Below are 17,890 nucleotides of genomic sequence, written 5' to 3'. Positions count from 1 at the left end.
TCCCAACACGCCAAATGTATCTTCCTGTTCTGTTTCCATGGTGATGGACAGATGGTGATGTATGATGTATGGGAGACAGTGTGCATACAATGGAACACGCCTTCCACCCACACACACCCTCGTGAAAGACAATGTACAGTATTCAGTATCCATTGACACACATAGAAAGTATTTCAGAGAGACACACACCCACACACACACACACACACACACACACACACACACACACACACACACACACACTACTGTTTGAGACATTGTTAATTCATACATACAAACAAATGATATAAACAACTGAAAATAGCACAGTGTGTAATGGATTATCTAGACAGGGTAATTCCAGGTACACAAACCCTTAACATTCTGGAATTGTAATCCTACCTCTGAGACCAGCTGCTGAACAATGTTGCTGTGTGAAAGTGGCCCAGTGTTCCAGCCAAATGAACAGTGTTGAGTTCAGATTAACAGGAATACAGAGGGAAATAGATTGGGATATTAATCCTGAATTCTGATACAGGGATGAAACTCAGACAACTACCTCCTCTGTTCTGACGCACGTCACTCGACAGTCAGCCGCCCACACACACTCAACAATCACCAGAGAGAGAGAGAGAGAGAGAGAGAGAGAGAGAGAGAGAGAGAGAGAGAGAGAGAGAGAGAGAGGGAGAGAGAGAGAGAGAGAGAGATCAGAGCTAAATGATAGAGGGATGACAGGAGAGAGAGAGAGAGAGAGAGAGAGAGAGAGAGAGAGAGAGAGAGAGAGGGAGAGAGAGGGAGAGAGAGAGAGAGAGAGAGATCAGAGCTAAATGATAGAGGGATGACAGGAGAGAGAGAGAGAGAGAGCGAGAGAGAGAGAGAGAGAGAGAGAGAGAGAGAGAGAGAGAGAGAGAGAGAGAGAGAGAGAGAGAGAGAGAGAGAGAGGAGAGAGAGAGAGAGAGAGAGAGATCAGAGCTAAATGATAGAGGGATGACAGGAGAGAGAGAGAGAGAGAGCGAGAGAGAGAGAGAGAGAGAGAGAGAGAGAGAGAGAGAGAGAGAGGGAGAGAGAGAGAGAGAGAGAGAGAGAGATTTCTGTTTTCATTTATTTCTGGTGTGTTTTAATTTCATGAAAACTCAAGAAAATTCATGAGTCACTTGTATATATGCATGTATGGTATGTACAGTACCCAGAGACAGTCACACACAACCACCTGCACACACACACACACACACACACACACACACACACACACACACACACACACACACACACACACACACAGAGAGAGAGAGGAGAAAAAAAGAGAACAAGAAATAAAGGAGAGATCACAGAGAGAGAAAGAGATGACAGGAGAGAGAGAGGAGAGATCAGAGCTAAAGGATAGAGGGATGACAGGAGAGAGAGAGAGAGAAAGAGATGACAGGAGAGAGATGACAGGAGAGAGAGGGGAGAGATCAGAGCTAAAGGATAGAGGGATGACAGGAGAGAGAGAGGAGAGATCAGAGCTAAAGGATAGAGGGATGACAGGAGAGAGAGAGAGAGAGAGAGAGATGACAGGAGAGAGAGATGACAGGAAAGAGATGACAGGAGAGAGAGGGGAGAGATCAGAGCTAAAGGATAGAGGGATGACAGGAGAGAGAGGGAGAGAGAGAGATGACAGGAGAGAGAGATGACAGGAGAGAGATGACAGGAGAGAGAGGGGAGAGATCAGAGCTAAAGGATAGAGGGATGACAGGAGAGAGAGAGAGAGAGAGAGGAGAGATCAGAGCTAAAGGATAGAGGGATGACAGGAGAGAGAGAGGAGAGACCAGAGCTAAAGGATAGAGGGATGACAGGAGAGAGAGAGGAGAGATCAGAGCTAAAGGATAGAGGGATGACAGGAGAGAGAGAGAGAGAGAGAGGAGAGATCAGAGCTAAAGGATAGAGGGATGACAGGAGAGAGAGAGAGAGAGAGAGGAGAGATCAGAGCTAAAGGATAGAGGGATGACAGGAGAGAGAGAGGAGAGATCAGAGCTAAAGGATAGAGGGATGACAGGAGAGAGAGAGAGAGAGAGAGAGAGAGAGAGAGAGAGGAGAGATCAGAGCTAAAGGATAGAGGGATGAAAGGAGAGAGAGAGGAGAGATCAGAGCTAAAGGATAGAGGGATGACAGGAGAGAGAGAGAGAGAGAGAGAGAGAAGAGATCAGAGCTAAAGGATAGAGGGATGACAGGAGAGAGAGAGAGAGAGAGAGAGAGAGAGAGAGAGAGAGAGGAAGATCAGATCTAAAGGATAGAGGGATGACAGGAGAGAGAGAGAGAGAGATCAGAGCTAAAGGATAGAGGGATGACAGGAGATAGAGAGGAGAGATCAGAGCTAAAGGATAGAGGGATGACAGAGAGAGAGAGAGAGAGAGAGAGAGAGAGAGAGAGAGAGGAAGATCAGATCTAAAGGATAGAGGGATGACAGGAGAGAGAGAGAGAGAGAGAGAGAGAGAGAGAGAGAGAGGGAGAGATCAGAGCTAAAGGATAGAGGGATGACAGGAGAGAGAGAGGGGAGAGATCAGAGCTAAAGGATAGAGGGATGACAGGAGAGAGAGAGGGGAGAGATCAGAGCTAAAGGATAGAGGGATGACAGGAGAGAGAGAGGGGAGAGATCAGAGCTAAAGGATAGAGGGATGACAGGAGAGAGAGAGAGAGAGAGAGAGAGAGGAGTGATCAGAGCTAAAGGATAGAGGGATGACAGGAGAGAGAGAGAGAGAGAGAGAGAGAGAGAGAGAGGAGTGATCAGAGCTAAAGGATAGAGGGATGACAGGAGAGAGAGAGGAGAGATCAGAGCTAAAGGATAGAGGGATGACAGGAGAGAGAGAGGAGAGATCAGAGCTAAAGGATACATTACATTACATTTAAGTCATTTAGCAGACGCTCTTATCCAGGGATGACAGGAGAGAGACAGATGACAGGAGAGAGAGATGACAGGAGAGAGAGATGACAGGAGAGAGAGAGGAGAGATCAGAGCTAAAGGATAGAGGGATGACAGGAGAGGGAGAGGAGAGATCAGAGCTAAAGGATAGAGGGATGACAGGAGAGAGACAGATGACAGGAGAGAGAGATGACAGGAGAGAGAGATGACAGGAGAGAGAGAGGAGAGATCAGAGCTAAAGGACAGAAGGATGACAGGAGAGAGAGAGGAGAGATCAGAGCTAAAGGATAGAAGGATGACAGGAGAGAGAGAGGAGAGATCAGAGCTAAAGGATAGAGGGATGACAGGAGAGGAGAGAGAGAGAGAGAGAGAGAGAGAGAGAGAGAGAGAGAGAGAGAGAGAGAGAGAGAGGAGAGATCAGAGCTAAAGGATAGAGGGATGACAGGAGAGAGACAGATGACAGGAGAGAGAGATGACAGGAGAGAGAGATGACAGGAGAGAGAGAGGAGAGATCAGAGCTAAAGGATAGAGGGATGACAGGAGAGAGAGAGGAGAGATCAGAGCTAAAGGATAGAGGGATGACAGGAGAGAGAGAGAGAGAGAGAGAGAGAGAGAGAGAGAGAGGATGAAGAGAGAGAGAGAGAGAGAGAGAGAGAGAGAGAGAGGAGAGATCAGAGCTAAAGGATAGAGGGATGACAGGAGAGAGACAGATGACAGGAGAGAGAGATGACAGGAGAGAGAGATGACAGGAGAGAGAGAGGAGAGATCAGAGCTAAAGGACAGAAGGATGACAGGAGAGAGAGAGGAGAGATCAGAGCTAAAGGATAGAAGGATGACAGGAGAGAGAGAGGAGAGATCAGAGCTAAATGATAGAGGGATGACAGGAGAGAGACAGATGACAGGAGAGAGAGATGACAGGAGAGAGATATGACAGGAGAGAGAGAGGAGAGATCAGAGCTAAAGGATAGAGGGATGACAGGAGAGAGAGAGAGAGAGAGAGAGAGAGAGAGAGGAGAGATCAGAGCTAAAGGATAGAGGGATGACAGGAGAGAGACAGATGACAGGAGAGAGAGGAGAGATCAGAGCTAAAGGATGGAGGGATGACAGGAGAGAGAGAGATGACAGGAGAGAGAGATGACAGGAGAGAGAGAGGAGAGATCAGAGCTAAAGGATAGAGGGATGACAGGAGAGAGAGAGATGACAGAAGAGAGAGATGACAGGAGAGAGAGAGGGGAGATCAGAGCTAAAGGATAGAGGGATGACAGGAGAGAGAGAGGAGAGATCAGTTAGTCAGTACAGTCAGGTACAGTCAGTTAGTCAGTACAGTCAGTTAGTCAGTGCAGTCAGTTAATCAGTACAGTCAGGTACAGTCAGTTAGTCAGTGCAGTCAATTACTCAGTACAGTCAGTTAGTCAGGTACAGTCAGTACAGTCAGTTAGTCAGTATAGTCAGTTAGTCAGTACAGTCAGTTAGTCAGGTACAGTCAGTTAGTCAGGTACAGTCAGTTAGTCAGGTACAGTCAGGTACAGTTAGCTAAAGGATAGAGTGATGACAGGAGAGAGAGGAGAGAGAGGAGCTGAAGGATAGAGGGATGACAGGAGAGAGAGGAGAGATCAGAGCTGAAGGATAGAGGGATGACAGGAGAGAGAGGAAAGATCAGAGCTGAAGGATATATATATATTTTATTTAACCTGGCAAGTCAGTACTGCACTGACTAAAACTAACTGCACAGACTAACTGACCGTAACTGACTGCACTGACTGTAACTGACTGTAGTGATTGTAACTGACTGTACTGACTGTAACTGACTGACTGCACTGACTGTACTGACTGTAACTGACTGCACTGACTGTACTGACTGTAACTGACCGATTGCACTGACTGTAACTGACAGCACTGACTGTACTGACTGTAACTGACTGCACTGACTGTACTGACTGTAACTGACTGATTGCACTGACTGTAACTGACAGCACTGACTGTAATTGACTGACTGCACTGACTGTACTGACTAACTGACTGTAACGACAAGCTGTAACGACTGTACTGACTAACTGACTGTAACTGACTGTACTGAATGTACTGACTAACTGACTGTAACTGGCTGTACTGACTGTACTGACTAACTGACTGTACAGATTAACTGACTGTACAGACTAACTGACTGCACTGACTGCATTGGCTGACTGTACTGACTAACTGACTGTACCTGACTTTATTGATTAATTGACTGTACTGACTGCACTGACTAACTGACTGTACTGACAAACTGACTAACTGACTGTACATGACTAACTCCTTTGAAAGATTCTGGATCCTCTCATGAGAGATTATAGATCTACCCTATGAGCAAAGAGATTGTGAGAGAGAAAACACACACACTTACATCAGCGTTCGTAGAGCACACACATACTTTAAGTAATTTCGAAGACGCTCTTATCCAGAGCAATTAAGGTTAAGTACCTTGCTCAAGGGAACAGACAGATTTTTGTTCACCTTGTCGGCTTGGGATTTGAACCAGCAACCTTTCAGTTACTGGCCCAACACTCTTAACCGCTATGTTACCTGCAGCCCCACACCCCACGCCCCTGTCCTCTCTTACCTTCAGTCACATAGTTGTGGTCTCGGAGGAAGCTGTGGTTCAGTATTCGGGTGGTGTCAGTGTCCTCGCCCATTAGCAGAGGTGCGGTGTGTGCCCGTCCTGGGGGGGCAGCCTAGATCCGTGGGGGGGGTCCCGGCCAGCGCACAGTCCATACTGCCCAACGCCTCCTCAGCACAGGGGCGCAGAATGAAGCATTCTGGGACAGGGACAGGGAGAGGGCCGACGACACAGATACGCAAGGATACGCAGGCAGAGCAGTGAATGACACACCAGCTCTTACACAAACATACACGTTCACTGACACACACACACAGAGGTTGAGAGCAATGGATCTTCGTTTCTCGGTCGATGCTCCAAGCTGAGCCCCGGACTCAGTCAGTATCTGCAGTGCTGCTTCTCTTGCTAGGGTGCTCTCTCTCTCACACACACACACACACACACACACACACACACACACACACACACACACACACACACACACACACACACACACACACACACACACACACACACACACACACACACACACACACACACACACACACCTAACACATTAACACACACACCCACAGCCCATTGCCTCTGGTCAGGTACTCCTCGATAGAGCCTGCATGAAGACAGTCCTCTCTCACAGTCAATGGAGTCCCTCTCTTTCGCTACCAGGCTGTTTTTCTGCTGCAGTGTCAGCTCTGGCGTATGAATGTGTGTGAAAGCGCACGCGTGTGTGTGTGAGGGAGAGAGAGTGGTAGCGATAGAGGGGAATGATGGGAGAGAGGGAAAGAGGGAGGTTCTATACTGCTGATGTGGTACGGGTGTGACACATCAGAATAGACTCCTCCCAGCTCAGCCAATCAGAGACCAACTGCAATCTGCACGACCACTGACTGCAAATTATTAGAGACGAGAGAGAGAGAGAGAGAGAGAGAGAGAGGAGAAAGAGAGAGAGAGAGAGAGAGAGAGAGAGAGAGAGAGAGAGGAGAGAGAGAGAGAGAGAGAGAGAGAGAGAGAGAGAGAGAGAGAGAGAGAGAGAGAGAGATAGAGAGAGAGAGAGAGGAGAAAGAGAGAGAGAGGGAGAGAGAGAGAGAGAGAGAGAGAGAGAGAGAGAGAGAGAGAGAGAATTATGAATAGGGACCGGGAATGGATGGATGGGAGAAAAAGAGAGGTGGGGGAGAAAATGGAGAGCAGAGTGCAATGGAAGTGACAGTGACATTTGGTTTCATATCTGCTTCTGGCCATCTCCTTTTAACCCCAAGCAGGGAATATAAGGCCTATTTATCAGCTCTAACCTCCAATCATCAGCTTTCACCACCATCTCAACCCCCTAAACACATCTACAACCTACTCAACTAATGAAGCCCCCCACACATCATGAAACTAATACAACTCACCGAATAAGATAACCCACCATCTCACTGGAATAAAGACCTCCTCCGTTCCTGTCATTATTGAAAGAGATTGTGATATCTCACATCTCAAAATAGAGCTACTTAATGTTAGATCCCTCACTTCCAAGGCAGTTATAGTCAATGAACTAATCACTGATCATAATCTTGATGTGATTGGCCTGACTGAAACATGGCTTAAGCCTGATGAATTTGCTGTGTTGAATGAGGCCTCACCTCCTGGTTACACTAGTGACCATATCCCCCGCGCATCCCGCAAAGGCGGAGGTGTTGCTAACATTTCTGATAGCAAATTTAAATTTACAAAAAAAGGCCTCCTGGGCCATATATAGCGTTCCTCAGTGAGTTCCCCGAATTCCTTTCGGGCATGGTAGTCATAGCAGATAATATTCACATTTTTGGTGACTTTAATATTCACATGGAAAAGTCCACAGACCCACTCCAAAAGGCTTTCAGAGCCACCATGTTGGGTTTTGTCCAACATGTCTCCGGACCTACTCACTGCCACAGTCATACTCTGGACCCAGTTTTGTCCAGTGGAATAAATGTTGTGGATCTTAATGTTTTCCTCATAATCCTGGACTATCGAACCACCATTTTATTACATTTGTAATCGCAACAAATAATCTGCTCAGGATCAAGGATCATAAAAAGCTGTGCTATAAATTCTCAGACAACCCAAAGATTCCTAGATGCCCTTCCAGACTCCCTCCATCTACCCAAGGACATCAGAGTACAAAAATCAGTTAACCTCCTAACTGAGGAACTCAATTTAACCTTGCATAATACCCTAGATGCAGTCGCACCCATAAAAACAAAAAACATTTGTCATAAGAAACTAGCTCCCTGGTATACAGAAAATACCCGAGCTCTGAAGCAAGCTTCCAGAAAATTGGAACGGAAATGGCGCTACACCAAACTGGAAGTCTTCCGACTAGCTTGGAAAGACAGTACCGTGCAGTATCGAAGAGCCCTCCCTGCTGCTACACCAAACTGGAAGTCTTCCGACTAGCTTGGAAAGACAGTACTGTGCAGTATCGAAGAGCCCTCACTGCTGCTACACCAAACTGGAAGTCTTCCGACTAGCTTGGAAAGACAGTACTGTGCAGTATCGAAGAGCCCTCACTGCTGCTACACCAAACTGGAAGTCTTCCGACTAGCTTGGAAAGACAGAATGCAGACAGCCCTCACTGCTGCTACACCAAACTGGAAGTCTTCCGACTAGCTTGGAAAGACAGTACCATGCAGTATCGAAGAGCCCTCACTGCTGCTACACCAAACTGGAAGTCTTCCGACTAGCTTGGAAAGACAGTACTGTGCAGTATCGAAGAGCCCTCACTGCTGCTACACCAAACTGGAAGTCTTCCGACTAGCTTGGAAAGACAGTACTGTGCAGTATCAAAGAGCCCTCACTGCTGCTACACCAAACTGGAAGTCTTCCGACTAGCTTGGAAAGACAGTACCGTGCAGTATCAAAGAGCCCTCACTGCTGCTCGATCATCCTATTTTTTTATTTGAGGAAAATAAGAACAATCCAAAATGCTCCAGTTTCAACTGTTCTGCCTGCGGCTATGGAACCCTGACCTGTTCACCGGACGTGCTACCTGTCCCAGACCTGCTGTTTTCAACTCTCTAGAGACAGCAGGAGCGGTAGAGATACTCTGAATGATCGGCTATGAAAAGCCAACTGACATTACTCCTGAGGTGCTGACCTGTTGCACCCTCTACAACCACCCTAATTATTATTATTTCACCCTGCTGGTCATCTATGAACATTTGAACATCTTGGCCATGTTCTGTTATAATCCCCATCCGGCACAGCCAGAAGAGGACTGGCCACCCCTCATAGCCTGGTTCCTCTCTAAGTTTCTTCCTAGGTTCTGGCCTTTCAAGGGAGATTTTACTAGCCGCCGTGCTTCTACACCTGTATTGCTTGCTGTTTGGGGTTTTAGGCTGGGTGTCTTTATAAATACATTTGAGTCTTGCCATCCCACTTAAACATCTTAATATCCCTGAGCAATATCGATCATCTCAAACACGCACTTTTTAAAATATCCTTCTCCTTTTATATCCAGCTCGATCTTCATCCACCCCACCGCAGTATGTCCTTCAAGGGCTGCCATCCCTGAGCCTGACCGTAGACGAGAGGGTTAGACCTCGGGCTTGCCCACAGACTGTGCCTGTTGCCTTGGCGATGCTGGAAGGCAGCCACCAGGTTGGACCCAAGGCACAGAGCACATCTCAATAGTCTGATGTGGTTTCTCCTCCCCTTCATCTGCACTGATCTGTAAAGGCAGAGGAGGTGACAACAACATGGTGGGACTATGTCTGCCGGGCATTCACTTCCATCACTCCAGTTGGTTCACGTCAGTACAGACTAAGGAAACAAGACGAGGAGAGGAAGACATTTTAGACTATTGAGATGCAGCCATGGTGTCCCAAACTACAGGGAACATCCTCCCTAAGGGATAGACTGGTAAGGGGGGGTGGACGGATCAGAGGAAGAGCCAGTGAACAGACTGATGTTGTTGGAACCAGTCCAGACAGCACTGCCAAAGTTCAACCCTCAACTGAGACATAAACCTCAAAATGAATCCCCGGTTTTAATAAACAAATAAAAGATATGGGATGATTTGATGATAAACTGTGTTTGTATGATTCACTGAGGATTCATTAGAATCTCAGATCACAAAAAGCATTATTCATAGACAGTCTACAGGTTGAATGTCCCTCGACAAATTAACTTCCTCACATAAAGCATACGCCATGAGAATGGTTCAGCATTTGGTTTCCCAAATTATTTAAATAATCAACGCTTGATGAGTTTGGGAAACCAAGTGCTAGACTGTTATCATGGCGTGGCTGCAGTGGAGCAGGTTGAGAGCTTCAAGTTCCTTGGAGTCCAAGCACACCAAGACAGTCGTGAAGAGGATATGACAAAACCTATTCCCCCTCAGGAGACTGAAAATATTTGGCATGGGTCCTCAGATCCTCAAAAGGTTCTACAGCTGCACCATTGAGAGCATCCTGACCAGTTGCATCACCACCTGGTATGCATCACAGCCTGGTATGGCAACTGCTCGGCCTCCGACCGCAAGGCACTACAGAGAGTAGTGCAAATGTCCCAGTACATCACTGGGGCCAAGCTTCCTGCCATCCAGAACCTCTATAGCAGGCGGCATCAGAGGAAGGCCCTAAAAATGGTCAAAGACTCCAGCCACTCTAGTCATAGACTGTTCTCTCTGCTACCACACCTAATCAAATGGCTACCCAGGCTATTTGCATTGCCCCCTCCCCCTCTCTTTTACACCGCTGCTACTCTCTGTTGTTATCATCTATTCATAGTCAATGACTCTACCTGTAAATATTACCTCAACGAACCAGTGCCACTGCACATTGACTCTGTACCAGTACAGAATCAATAGTCTCGCTATCGTTATTTTACTGCTGTTCTTTAATTACTTGTTACTTTTATTTCTTATTCTTATCCGTATTTTAAAAAAAATGCATTGTTGGTTAGGGGCTCTTAAGTAAGCATTTCACTGTATTCGGTGCATGTGACTAATACAATTTGATTTGATTTGAAACCCTGGTCGAGTAATATCTTTTATCTTGATCATCAAACGGTCGAATCAGAGAGCCTGATGCTGTGGGTGAAGTTCTAAGTGACCCAGTGCTCTTCCCTCATCCAATCCCCACTCTGCTCCACTCAGCCACAGAGTTGCCTAGCAACCCACAGAGCCACTCAGAATACACATGTAATGATGGGGCGGTGAGTCGAAGCAGGTGCAGGTGAAACGTTTTAATAAAACAACAAAACCAAGAACACGACACTAACATAAGGCAGTACACCGATACACAAGAACAATACCAACTGGTGAGTGAACCTGGGAGAGTGACACGTAAAGGGGAGGAAATGATGAAGGTAATGGGGTCCAGGTGTGAATCATAATGATTCACAGGTGCGTGTAATGAGTGCCAGGTGTCCGTAATGATGTATCCCAGGACCGGGTGGTTTGTACTCTGGTCATGTCTTACGCCAGAGGGGAGGTGCGGGAGCAGACGTGTCAACACAGGAACTTCAGAGCGCTAGGATAATGAATCCCCACTCTATCCCGGCATTCCTCTTCCCAACCGGAAGCACATTCACTGTAATTATATCTCCATCCATCTTTTTCACAAAGGGGAATATGCTACACACCAGTGCATGGTCTCACCTCCTCCATGCACACTGGGTTGATGTGGGTTATAAATAGTTATAAATCACATAGATAAATCCACAGTTGTGTGGGGACAGTGTTAGAATGCTCTGGTATTTAGAATGCTGTACGATAAAAGATGGTTCTGAATCATGTCGTCAAAATCAATATTTCAACAGACACAAAATGGCTGACGAGACAGACGCCAGTGATGAACTGTTTTTTAAAAATATATTATTTGTATTTTTCCCCAATTCTGATCTTGTCTCGTCGCTGCAACTCCCCAACGGGCTTGGGAGAGTAGAAGGTTGAGTCATGCGTCCTCCTAAACATGACCCGCCAAACCACACTTCTGAACACCCACCCGCTTAAACCAGAAGCCAGCCGCACCAATGTGTCGGAAGAAACACTGTTCAACTGAGGTCAGCCTGCAGGCGCCCGGCCCGCCACAAGGAGTCGCTAGAGCGCGATGAGCCAAGTAAAGCCCCCCCGGTCAAACCCTCCCCTAATCCGGATGACGCTGGGCCAATTTTTCACCGCCCGACCGGACTCCCGTTTGCGGTCAGTTGTAATCAGCCCGGATCGAACCCGGGTCTGTAGTGACGCCTCTAGCACTGCACTGCCTTAGACCACTGTGCCAATTGGGAGGACAGTGGTTAAAGTTTTAAACCAGAGTCCGCCAACACCATTAGCACATTGAGTTCTTCAGTACAGTCTGGTAGATGAATAAACAGGCTTCCTTCAGCTACAGACAACACTGTAATCCCCTGAAGGCAGGATTCAGTACAATCAGTAATGGCAACCTAAATGAAAACATGGTCCCTGGGGACCAGACAGTAGAGCAGATTAGGAGCAGCCTTGGGAGACAAACCTCTAACCCCCACTGTTGGCAGTCTGTCTCGCTCTCCGACACACACAGGATGTATGTACAGTACACATCTGAGGGGTGAGAATTCCATAACCCCCTACAGAGTTATATTTTACTACATATTTTAGGGGGGGGGGGTAATTTTACTGCTAAGGTGGGGAGGAAGGACATTTTGGGCAGAGGAGAGGCAGCAGAATAGTGTTCTGGAGAATTGAACAAGTAGCCCGAGGCAGAGAAGACACCAAGTGTAACAACATGTATAAAAACAGTTATAGTTGAATCAGAAATGGAGATGGGTAACTGGGTACATAGTCAGTCAGTTAGTGTAACTGCACAATAAGGTACAAGGCCATTCCCACACACTGAAGTTAATCGATGCCGAAAACCACCCCATTTAATGTAGGTCATGAAAGTGTCTGACAATATTTAGGTGACACAGCCACGGCATGTGCCTGCGTAACTGTTAATTTGTTTCCTTTCCCTGGGGGCAAAGCTGCTTATGTTTTCAGGGGCTGAAATGGGATTACATACACCACACCAAAATATACACACTAACAAAAATACACTGTGTACAAAACATTGAATAAGCAGTAATATAACTTATGGGTGAAATTATGAAGAGACATTGTATACACAGAGTGAACAAAACATTAAGGACACCTGCTCTTTCCATGACAGACTGACCAGGTGAAAGCTATGATCCCTTATTGATGTTACTTCAATCGGTGTAGATGAAGGGAAGGAAACATGATTTTTAAGCCTTGAGACAATGATTGTGTATGTGTGCCATTCAGAGGGTGAATGGTCAAGACAAAATATTTAAGGGCCTTTGAAAAGAGTATGGTAGTAGATGCCAGGCGCACCGGCTTGAGTGTGTCAAGAACTGCAATGCTGCTGGATTTGTCACGCTCAACAGTTCACCGTGTGTATCAAGGATGGTCCTCCACCCAAAGGCTATCCAGTCAACTGTGGGAAGCATTGGAGTCAACATGGGCCAGCATCCCTGTGGAACGCTGTTGATGCCTTGTAGTCCATGCCTGATGAATTGAGACTGTTCTGAGGACAAAAGGGGGTGCAACTCAATATTAGGATGATGTTCCTAATGTTTTATACACTCGATGTATATACATATCAAAATATATCAACAGCAAAGCCTCTATATGCACAGAGCAAAGCTATAACACCACTCTCTCTAGCCCCCACACAAACAAACATGAATGACAAGATCAACCTCCTCAATACACACACAAAACCCAGTGACCTAACTCACACCCGGTGTACACCACTCTCTCTAGCCCCCACACAGGGCGTGCACACAGCGATTCCTCTCCCACTGTGCTCTCTGAGAGGTGTTATTACATTAAAGCCCTGGGTCTGTAATGGAACAGTTCAACCCCACAGACCTTGGGGAGGGGAGAGGTCAGAGAATGTAATGTTTCAATGAACAAATCATGGCCTCAGTAGCATGAGGAAATCGACCCACCCAGGAAGCTACTCCGTATTCAGGTGGGTGTGTATGTGTGTGAGTGAGAGAAATAGAGAGGGATAAAGAGACAGAAGACAAAGCGAGAAAGAGATACTAATCAAGAATACCTGTTCACAGTATACATTTTAGTCATTTGCAGACACTTATCCAGAGCAACTTACAAATTATCGCATTCATCTTAAGATAGCTAGGTGGGACAACCACATATTACAGTCATAGTAAGTACATTTTCCTTTAAATCAGAAAAGTCAAAGCTCGTAAGGGGGGGAAAATCAAGTGTGAGTGTTAGCTCACGAATGGCATGGGGGGGTGGGGGGGTGCTGTGGGACATGCATACGGAGCAGCAAGAGGAACAGTCCCTCACTACCTTCCGGCTACGTTCAAACCCTACACCCCAGCACTCCGTTTTGAAACCTCTGGTCTCTTGGGCCTCCCATCCCTACGGGAGAGCAGCTCCTGCTCAACCCAGTCCAAACTCTTCTCTGTCCTGGCACCCCAATGGTGGAACCATCTTGCCCGTAAGCTAGGACAGCAGAGTCCCTGGTGGTATTCCGAAAACATCTGAAACCCTACCTCTTCAAAGACTATGTTAAATAATCCCACAGCAGCCCCCCCTTCTCAACCCAAACCCCCCCACGTACTAGCGGTGACTTTGCTGATAGCTTCTTTGAGGAAAAATTTACCTACTATGACTGCGATATGTGGTCGTCCCACCTAACAATCTTAAGATAAACACACTAAGTTGCTCTGGATAATGACTAAAATGTAGTGGAATGTGCGGAGGAGCGAGGTGAAATTGGAGTTCTTGGGAGGGTTGAACACCAGCGAGCTGCAGCGTTCTGGATAATTTGCTGGCTTTTATGGCACAAGCTGGGAGCCCAGCCAACAGAGAGTTGCAGTAGTCCCGATGGGAGATGACAAGTGCCTGGATTAAAGACCTGCGCTGCTTCCTGTGTGAGGCAGGGACGTACTCTACAGATGTTGTAGAGCATGAACCTGCAGGAGCTAGTCACTGCTTTGATGTTTGCAGAGATCAACAAGGTGATGTCAAGGGTCACGCCAAGGTTGTTCGCACTCTGGGAGGGGGACACAGTGGAGTTGTCAACGGTGATGGTGAGCTCTTGGAGCAGGCAGGCCTTCCCCTGGAGAAAGAGCAATTCTGTCTTGTCAAGGTTGAGCTTGAGGTGGTGGGCCAATGTCCAAGCTGAGATATCTGCCAGGCACGCAGAAATGTATGTGCAGAGACTGAGACGCCCAGCCCTGAGAGGCTGGAGAGGAGGATCTGATGGTTCACTGTGTCAAAGGCAGCAGATAGATCTAGGAGGATGAAACAGAAATGTATGTGCAGAGACTGAGACGCCCAGCCCTGAGAGGCTGGAGAGGAGGATCTGATGGTTCACTGTGTCAAAGGCAGCAGATAGATCTAGGAGGATGAAACAGAGGAGAGAGAGAGTCAGCTTTGGGGGTGCTGAGAGCTTCCGTGACAAAGAGAAGAGCAGTATCGGTTGAGTGACCAGTCTTGAAGGTTAGGGTCAAGAAGATCATTCTGAGATAGTAAGAGAGTTGGTCAGAGACAGCGCGCTCAAGTGTTTTGGAAAGAAAAGAAAGGCATTTGTTTGTTTTGACGTCAGAGTAGTCAAGTGTTCATTTCTCGAGGAGGGGAGTGACTTGGGCCATTTTGTAGTCAGAGGGGACGTGGTCAGGGAGTCGGGAGGCCAGACCTCACTAGTTGCAGGAATTAATCTGGAGAGAGAGGGGAGAAAGAGGCCAAAGCGTAGGGTAGTTCTGTGTGAAAGACCAGTGGACTCAATAGGCTGAGTGAATGAGGAGCGGATGTCCTCCACCTTCTTTTCAAAGTGGTTGACAGAGTCGTCCACAGAGAGGGAGGGGTGGAGGATTAAGGAGGGAGGAGAAGGTGGAAAAAAGTTTCCTAGGGTTAGAGGCAGAAGCTTGAAATGTTAAGTGATAGAAGTTGCTTCAGCAGTGGATACAGAGGAAGAGAAGGAGGGAGTGAAAGGATAACTTCCGGAGGACCTTTCCATCATTTCCGGAGCCTCATTCTGTCAGCTCACAGAGAGACACAGTCAGGGAGCAGGAGGGGAGGGCCAGACGGCCGGGAGGTAAGGGGACAGTGCAAGTCAAAGGACGCAGAAAGGGAGTAAGGTCGAAGAGGCAAAATCAGGACACAGAAGGGAGGAGAGTAGGGTCGAAGAGGCAAAATCAGGACACAGAAGGGAGGAGAGTAGGGTCGAAGAGGCAAAATCAGGACACAGAAGGGAGGAGAGTAGGGTCGAAGAGGCAAAATCAGGACACAGAAGGGAGGAGAGTAGGGAAGGGAGGAAGTAGGCAAAATCAGGACACAGAAGGGAGGAGAGTAGGGTCGAAGAGGCAAAATCAGGACACAGAAGGGAGGAGAGTAGGGTCGAAGAGGCAAAATCAGGACACAGAAGGGAGGAGAGTAGGGTCGAAAAGGCAAAATCAGGACACAGAAGGGAGGAGAGTAGGGTCGAAGAGGCAAAATCAGGACACAGAAGGGAGGAGAGTAGGGTCGAAGAGGCAAAATCAGGACACAGAAGGGAGGAGAGTAGGGTCGAAGAGGCAAAATCAGGACACAGAAGGGAGGAGAGTAGGGTCGAAGAGGCAAAATCAGGACACAGAAGGGAGGAGAGTAGGGTCGAAGAGGCAAAATCAGGACACAGAAGGGAGGAGAGTAGGGTCGAAGAGAAAAATCAGGAGACAGAAGGGAGGAGAGTAGGGTCGAAGAGGCAAAAATCAGGAGACAGAAGGGAGATGATATGATAGAAGAGGAGAGTAGTGGGAGAGAGAGAGAGCGAAGATTGCGATGGCACATGACCATCTGGGTAGGGGCTGAGTGGGTAGGGTTGGAGGAAAGGGTTGGAAAAAATGAACTAAGTAGTGATCAGAGACCTGGAGGGGGGTTGCAGTGAGATTAGTAGGAAAACATCCTCTAGTAGTGATGAGTTCAAGCATATTGCCTGTCTTGTGTGTAGGAGGGTACTGGGAAAGGGTGAGGTCGAGTGTATTGTTTGTCTTGTGTGTGGGAGGGGACTGGGAAAGGATGAGGTCAAGTGTATTACCTGTCTTGTGTGTGGGAGGGGACTGGGAAAGGATGAGGTCAAGTGTATTACCTGTCTTGCGTGTGGGAGGGGACTGGGAAAGGATGAGGTCAAGTGTATTGCCTGTCTTGCGTGTGGGAGGGGACTGGGAAAGGATGAGGTCAAGTGTATTACCTGTCTTGCGTGTGGGAGGGGACTGGGAAAGGGTGAGGTCAAAAGAGGCAAGGAGGGGAAAGAGAGAGTTGGAAAGAAATCAAGAGCAGCGAGCCATTGTCAGGAAATGAGCCTATCAAGGTGTCAAGCTCATTGAGGAACTCTTAGGACACCTGGTGGGCAATGACAGCAGGGAATTCAAATGAGGAGACAGGTGAAAGGAAGAAAGGAGAAAATCTCCAGTTAGGAGAAATTAGTAGCCCTGTGCCACAACGACCAGATGCTCTCAGACTATGAGAGAAAACGTAGTCAGATGAAGAGAGAGCAGCTGGAGTAGCAGTGTTCTCTGGGGTGAGGTGATCAATGTCTCTATCAGGACAACAAAGGGACTGAAGGGATGAACTCAGCGTTCTTGATCGCAAATTGTCAGTTCCAATCGCTGCCAGAGACCAGGAATTCCACATGGGTTGTGTGTGCAGGGTACACTAAATTAGAAGGGTTGCAGCCAAGGGATGGGGAGCGTCTGTAAAGCCTACTGGGAGAGGAGTGAACAGGTATAGAATACACATACATAGTTGCCAAAGCTACAAAAAATCTCAATTTGATCTGAAATTTACTAGGTAAGATACTCAAGTGAGAGAGTGGTGTGGAGCCTTCCTCGAACAGGTCGGCAGAGGTCTGACATAACCTGAGGGAACAGGGAATTCTCTCTGTTAAAGCAGAGAATGTGACTTGCAAAGCCAACAGAAGGCCAATAATGCTTCACACACACTAGACGTAAAACGTGCTGACGAGGCCGACGTCTTCAACCAGCCTACCTTACTGTCAGTGCATGTCTTCTATGCATTATAATGGAGAACACAGCAGTAAGACTGCTCTCTGGTGGCAATTAATGGTACTGCACTTACCCTCCAAAAAACTACAGTACCTTCTAAAATCTTGTTCCTGCTTTTCCTTACCTTATGGACCAAAGAAAGCATATTCAGAAATAAGATACTGTATCATCATTGCAAGATCGACTGTGAATACACCTGGTTTTATTTTGGTTAATTACTTTATATGAACACTACACATGGAGGATGACTAACGACACAAAATAGGGAATGTTATGCAAATCGTATCATTCATAATCAATCAGTTTGCACGTTTGTCACTTTTGCTAACATACACAACCATGTAGAGTAAAGGGCAAAAGCACCGTCTCTCAGTATAAAAACACTACCA

At 47.2% G+C, this 17,890-nt stretch overlaps 1 protein-coding gene across 2 annotated transcripts in view; it reads right to left on the bottom strand.

Annotated features, from left to right (window-relative positions):
- The window catches only part of LOC115115570 (serine/threonine-protein phosphatase 2A 55 kDa regulatory subunit B gamma isoform-like), a 53,199-nt gene extending 46,981 nt beyond the window's left edge, over positions 1 to 6,218 (bottom strand). The window contains exon 1 of one of the 2 annotated variants that reach the window (XM_065018535.1): positions 5,481 to 6,218. In XM_065018535.1, the coding sequence (XP_064874607.1) occupies positions 5,481 to 5,553 (73 nt within the window). In that variant the 5' untranslated portion in view covers positions 5,554 to 6,218. The remainder of the gene's footprint in view (positions 1 to 5,480) is intronic. The other variant, XM_065018534.1, reaches the window with a different exon arrangement.
- Positions 6,219 to 17,890: the final 11,672 nt, after the last annotated feature.

The sequence above is a fragment of the Oncorhynchus nerka genome, linkage group LG5 (assembly GCF_034236695.1).
Source record: "Oncorhynchus nerka isolate Pitt River linkage group LG5, Oner_Uvic_2.0, whole genome shotgun sequence".
NCBI lineage: Eukaryota > Metazoa > Chordata > Actinopteri > Salmoniformes > Salmonidae > Oncorhynchus > Oncorhynchus nerka.
This window is presented reverse-complemented; position numbering and strand designations above follow the sequence as displayed.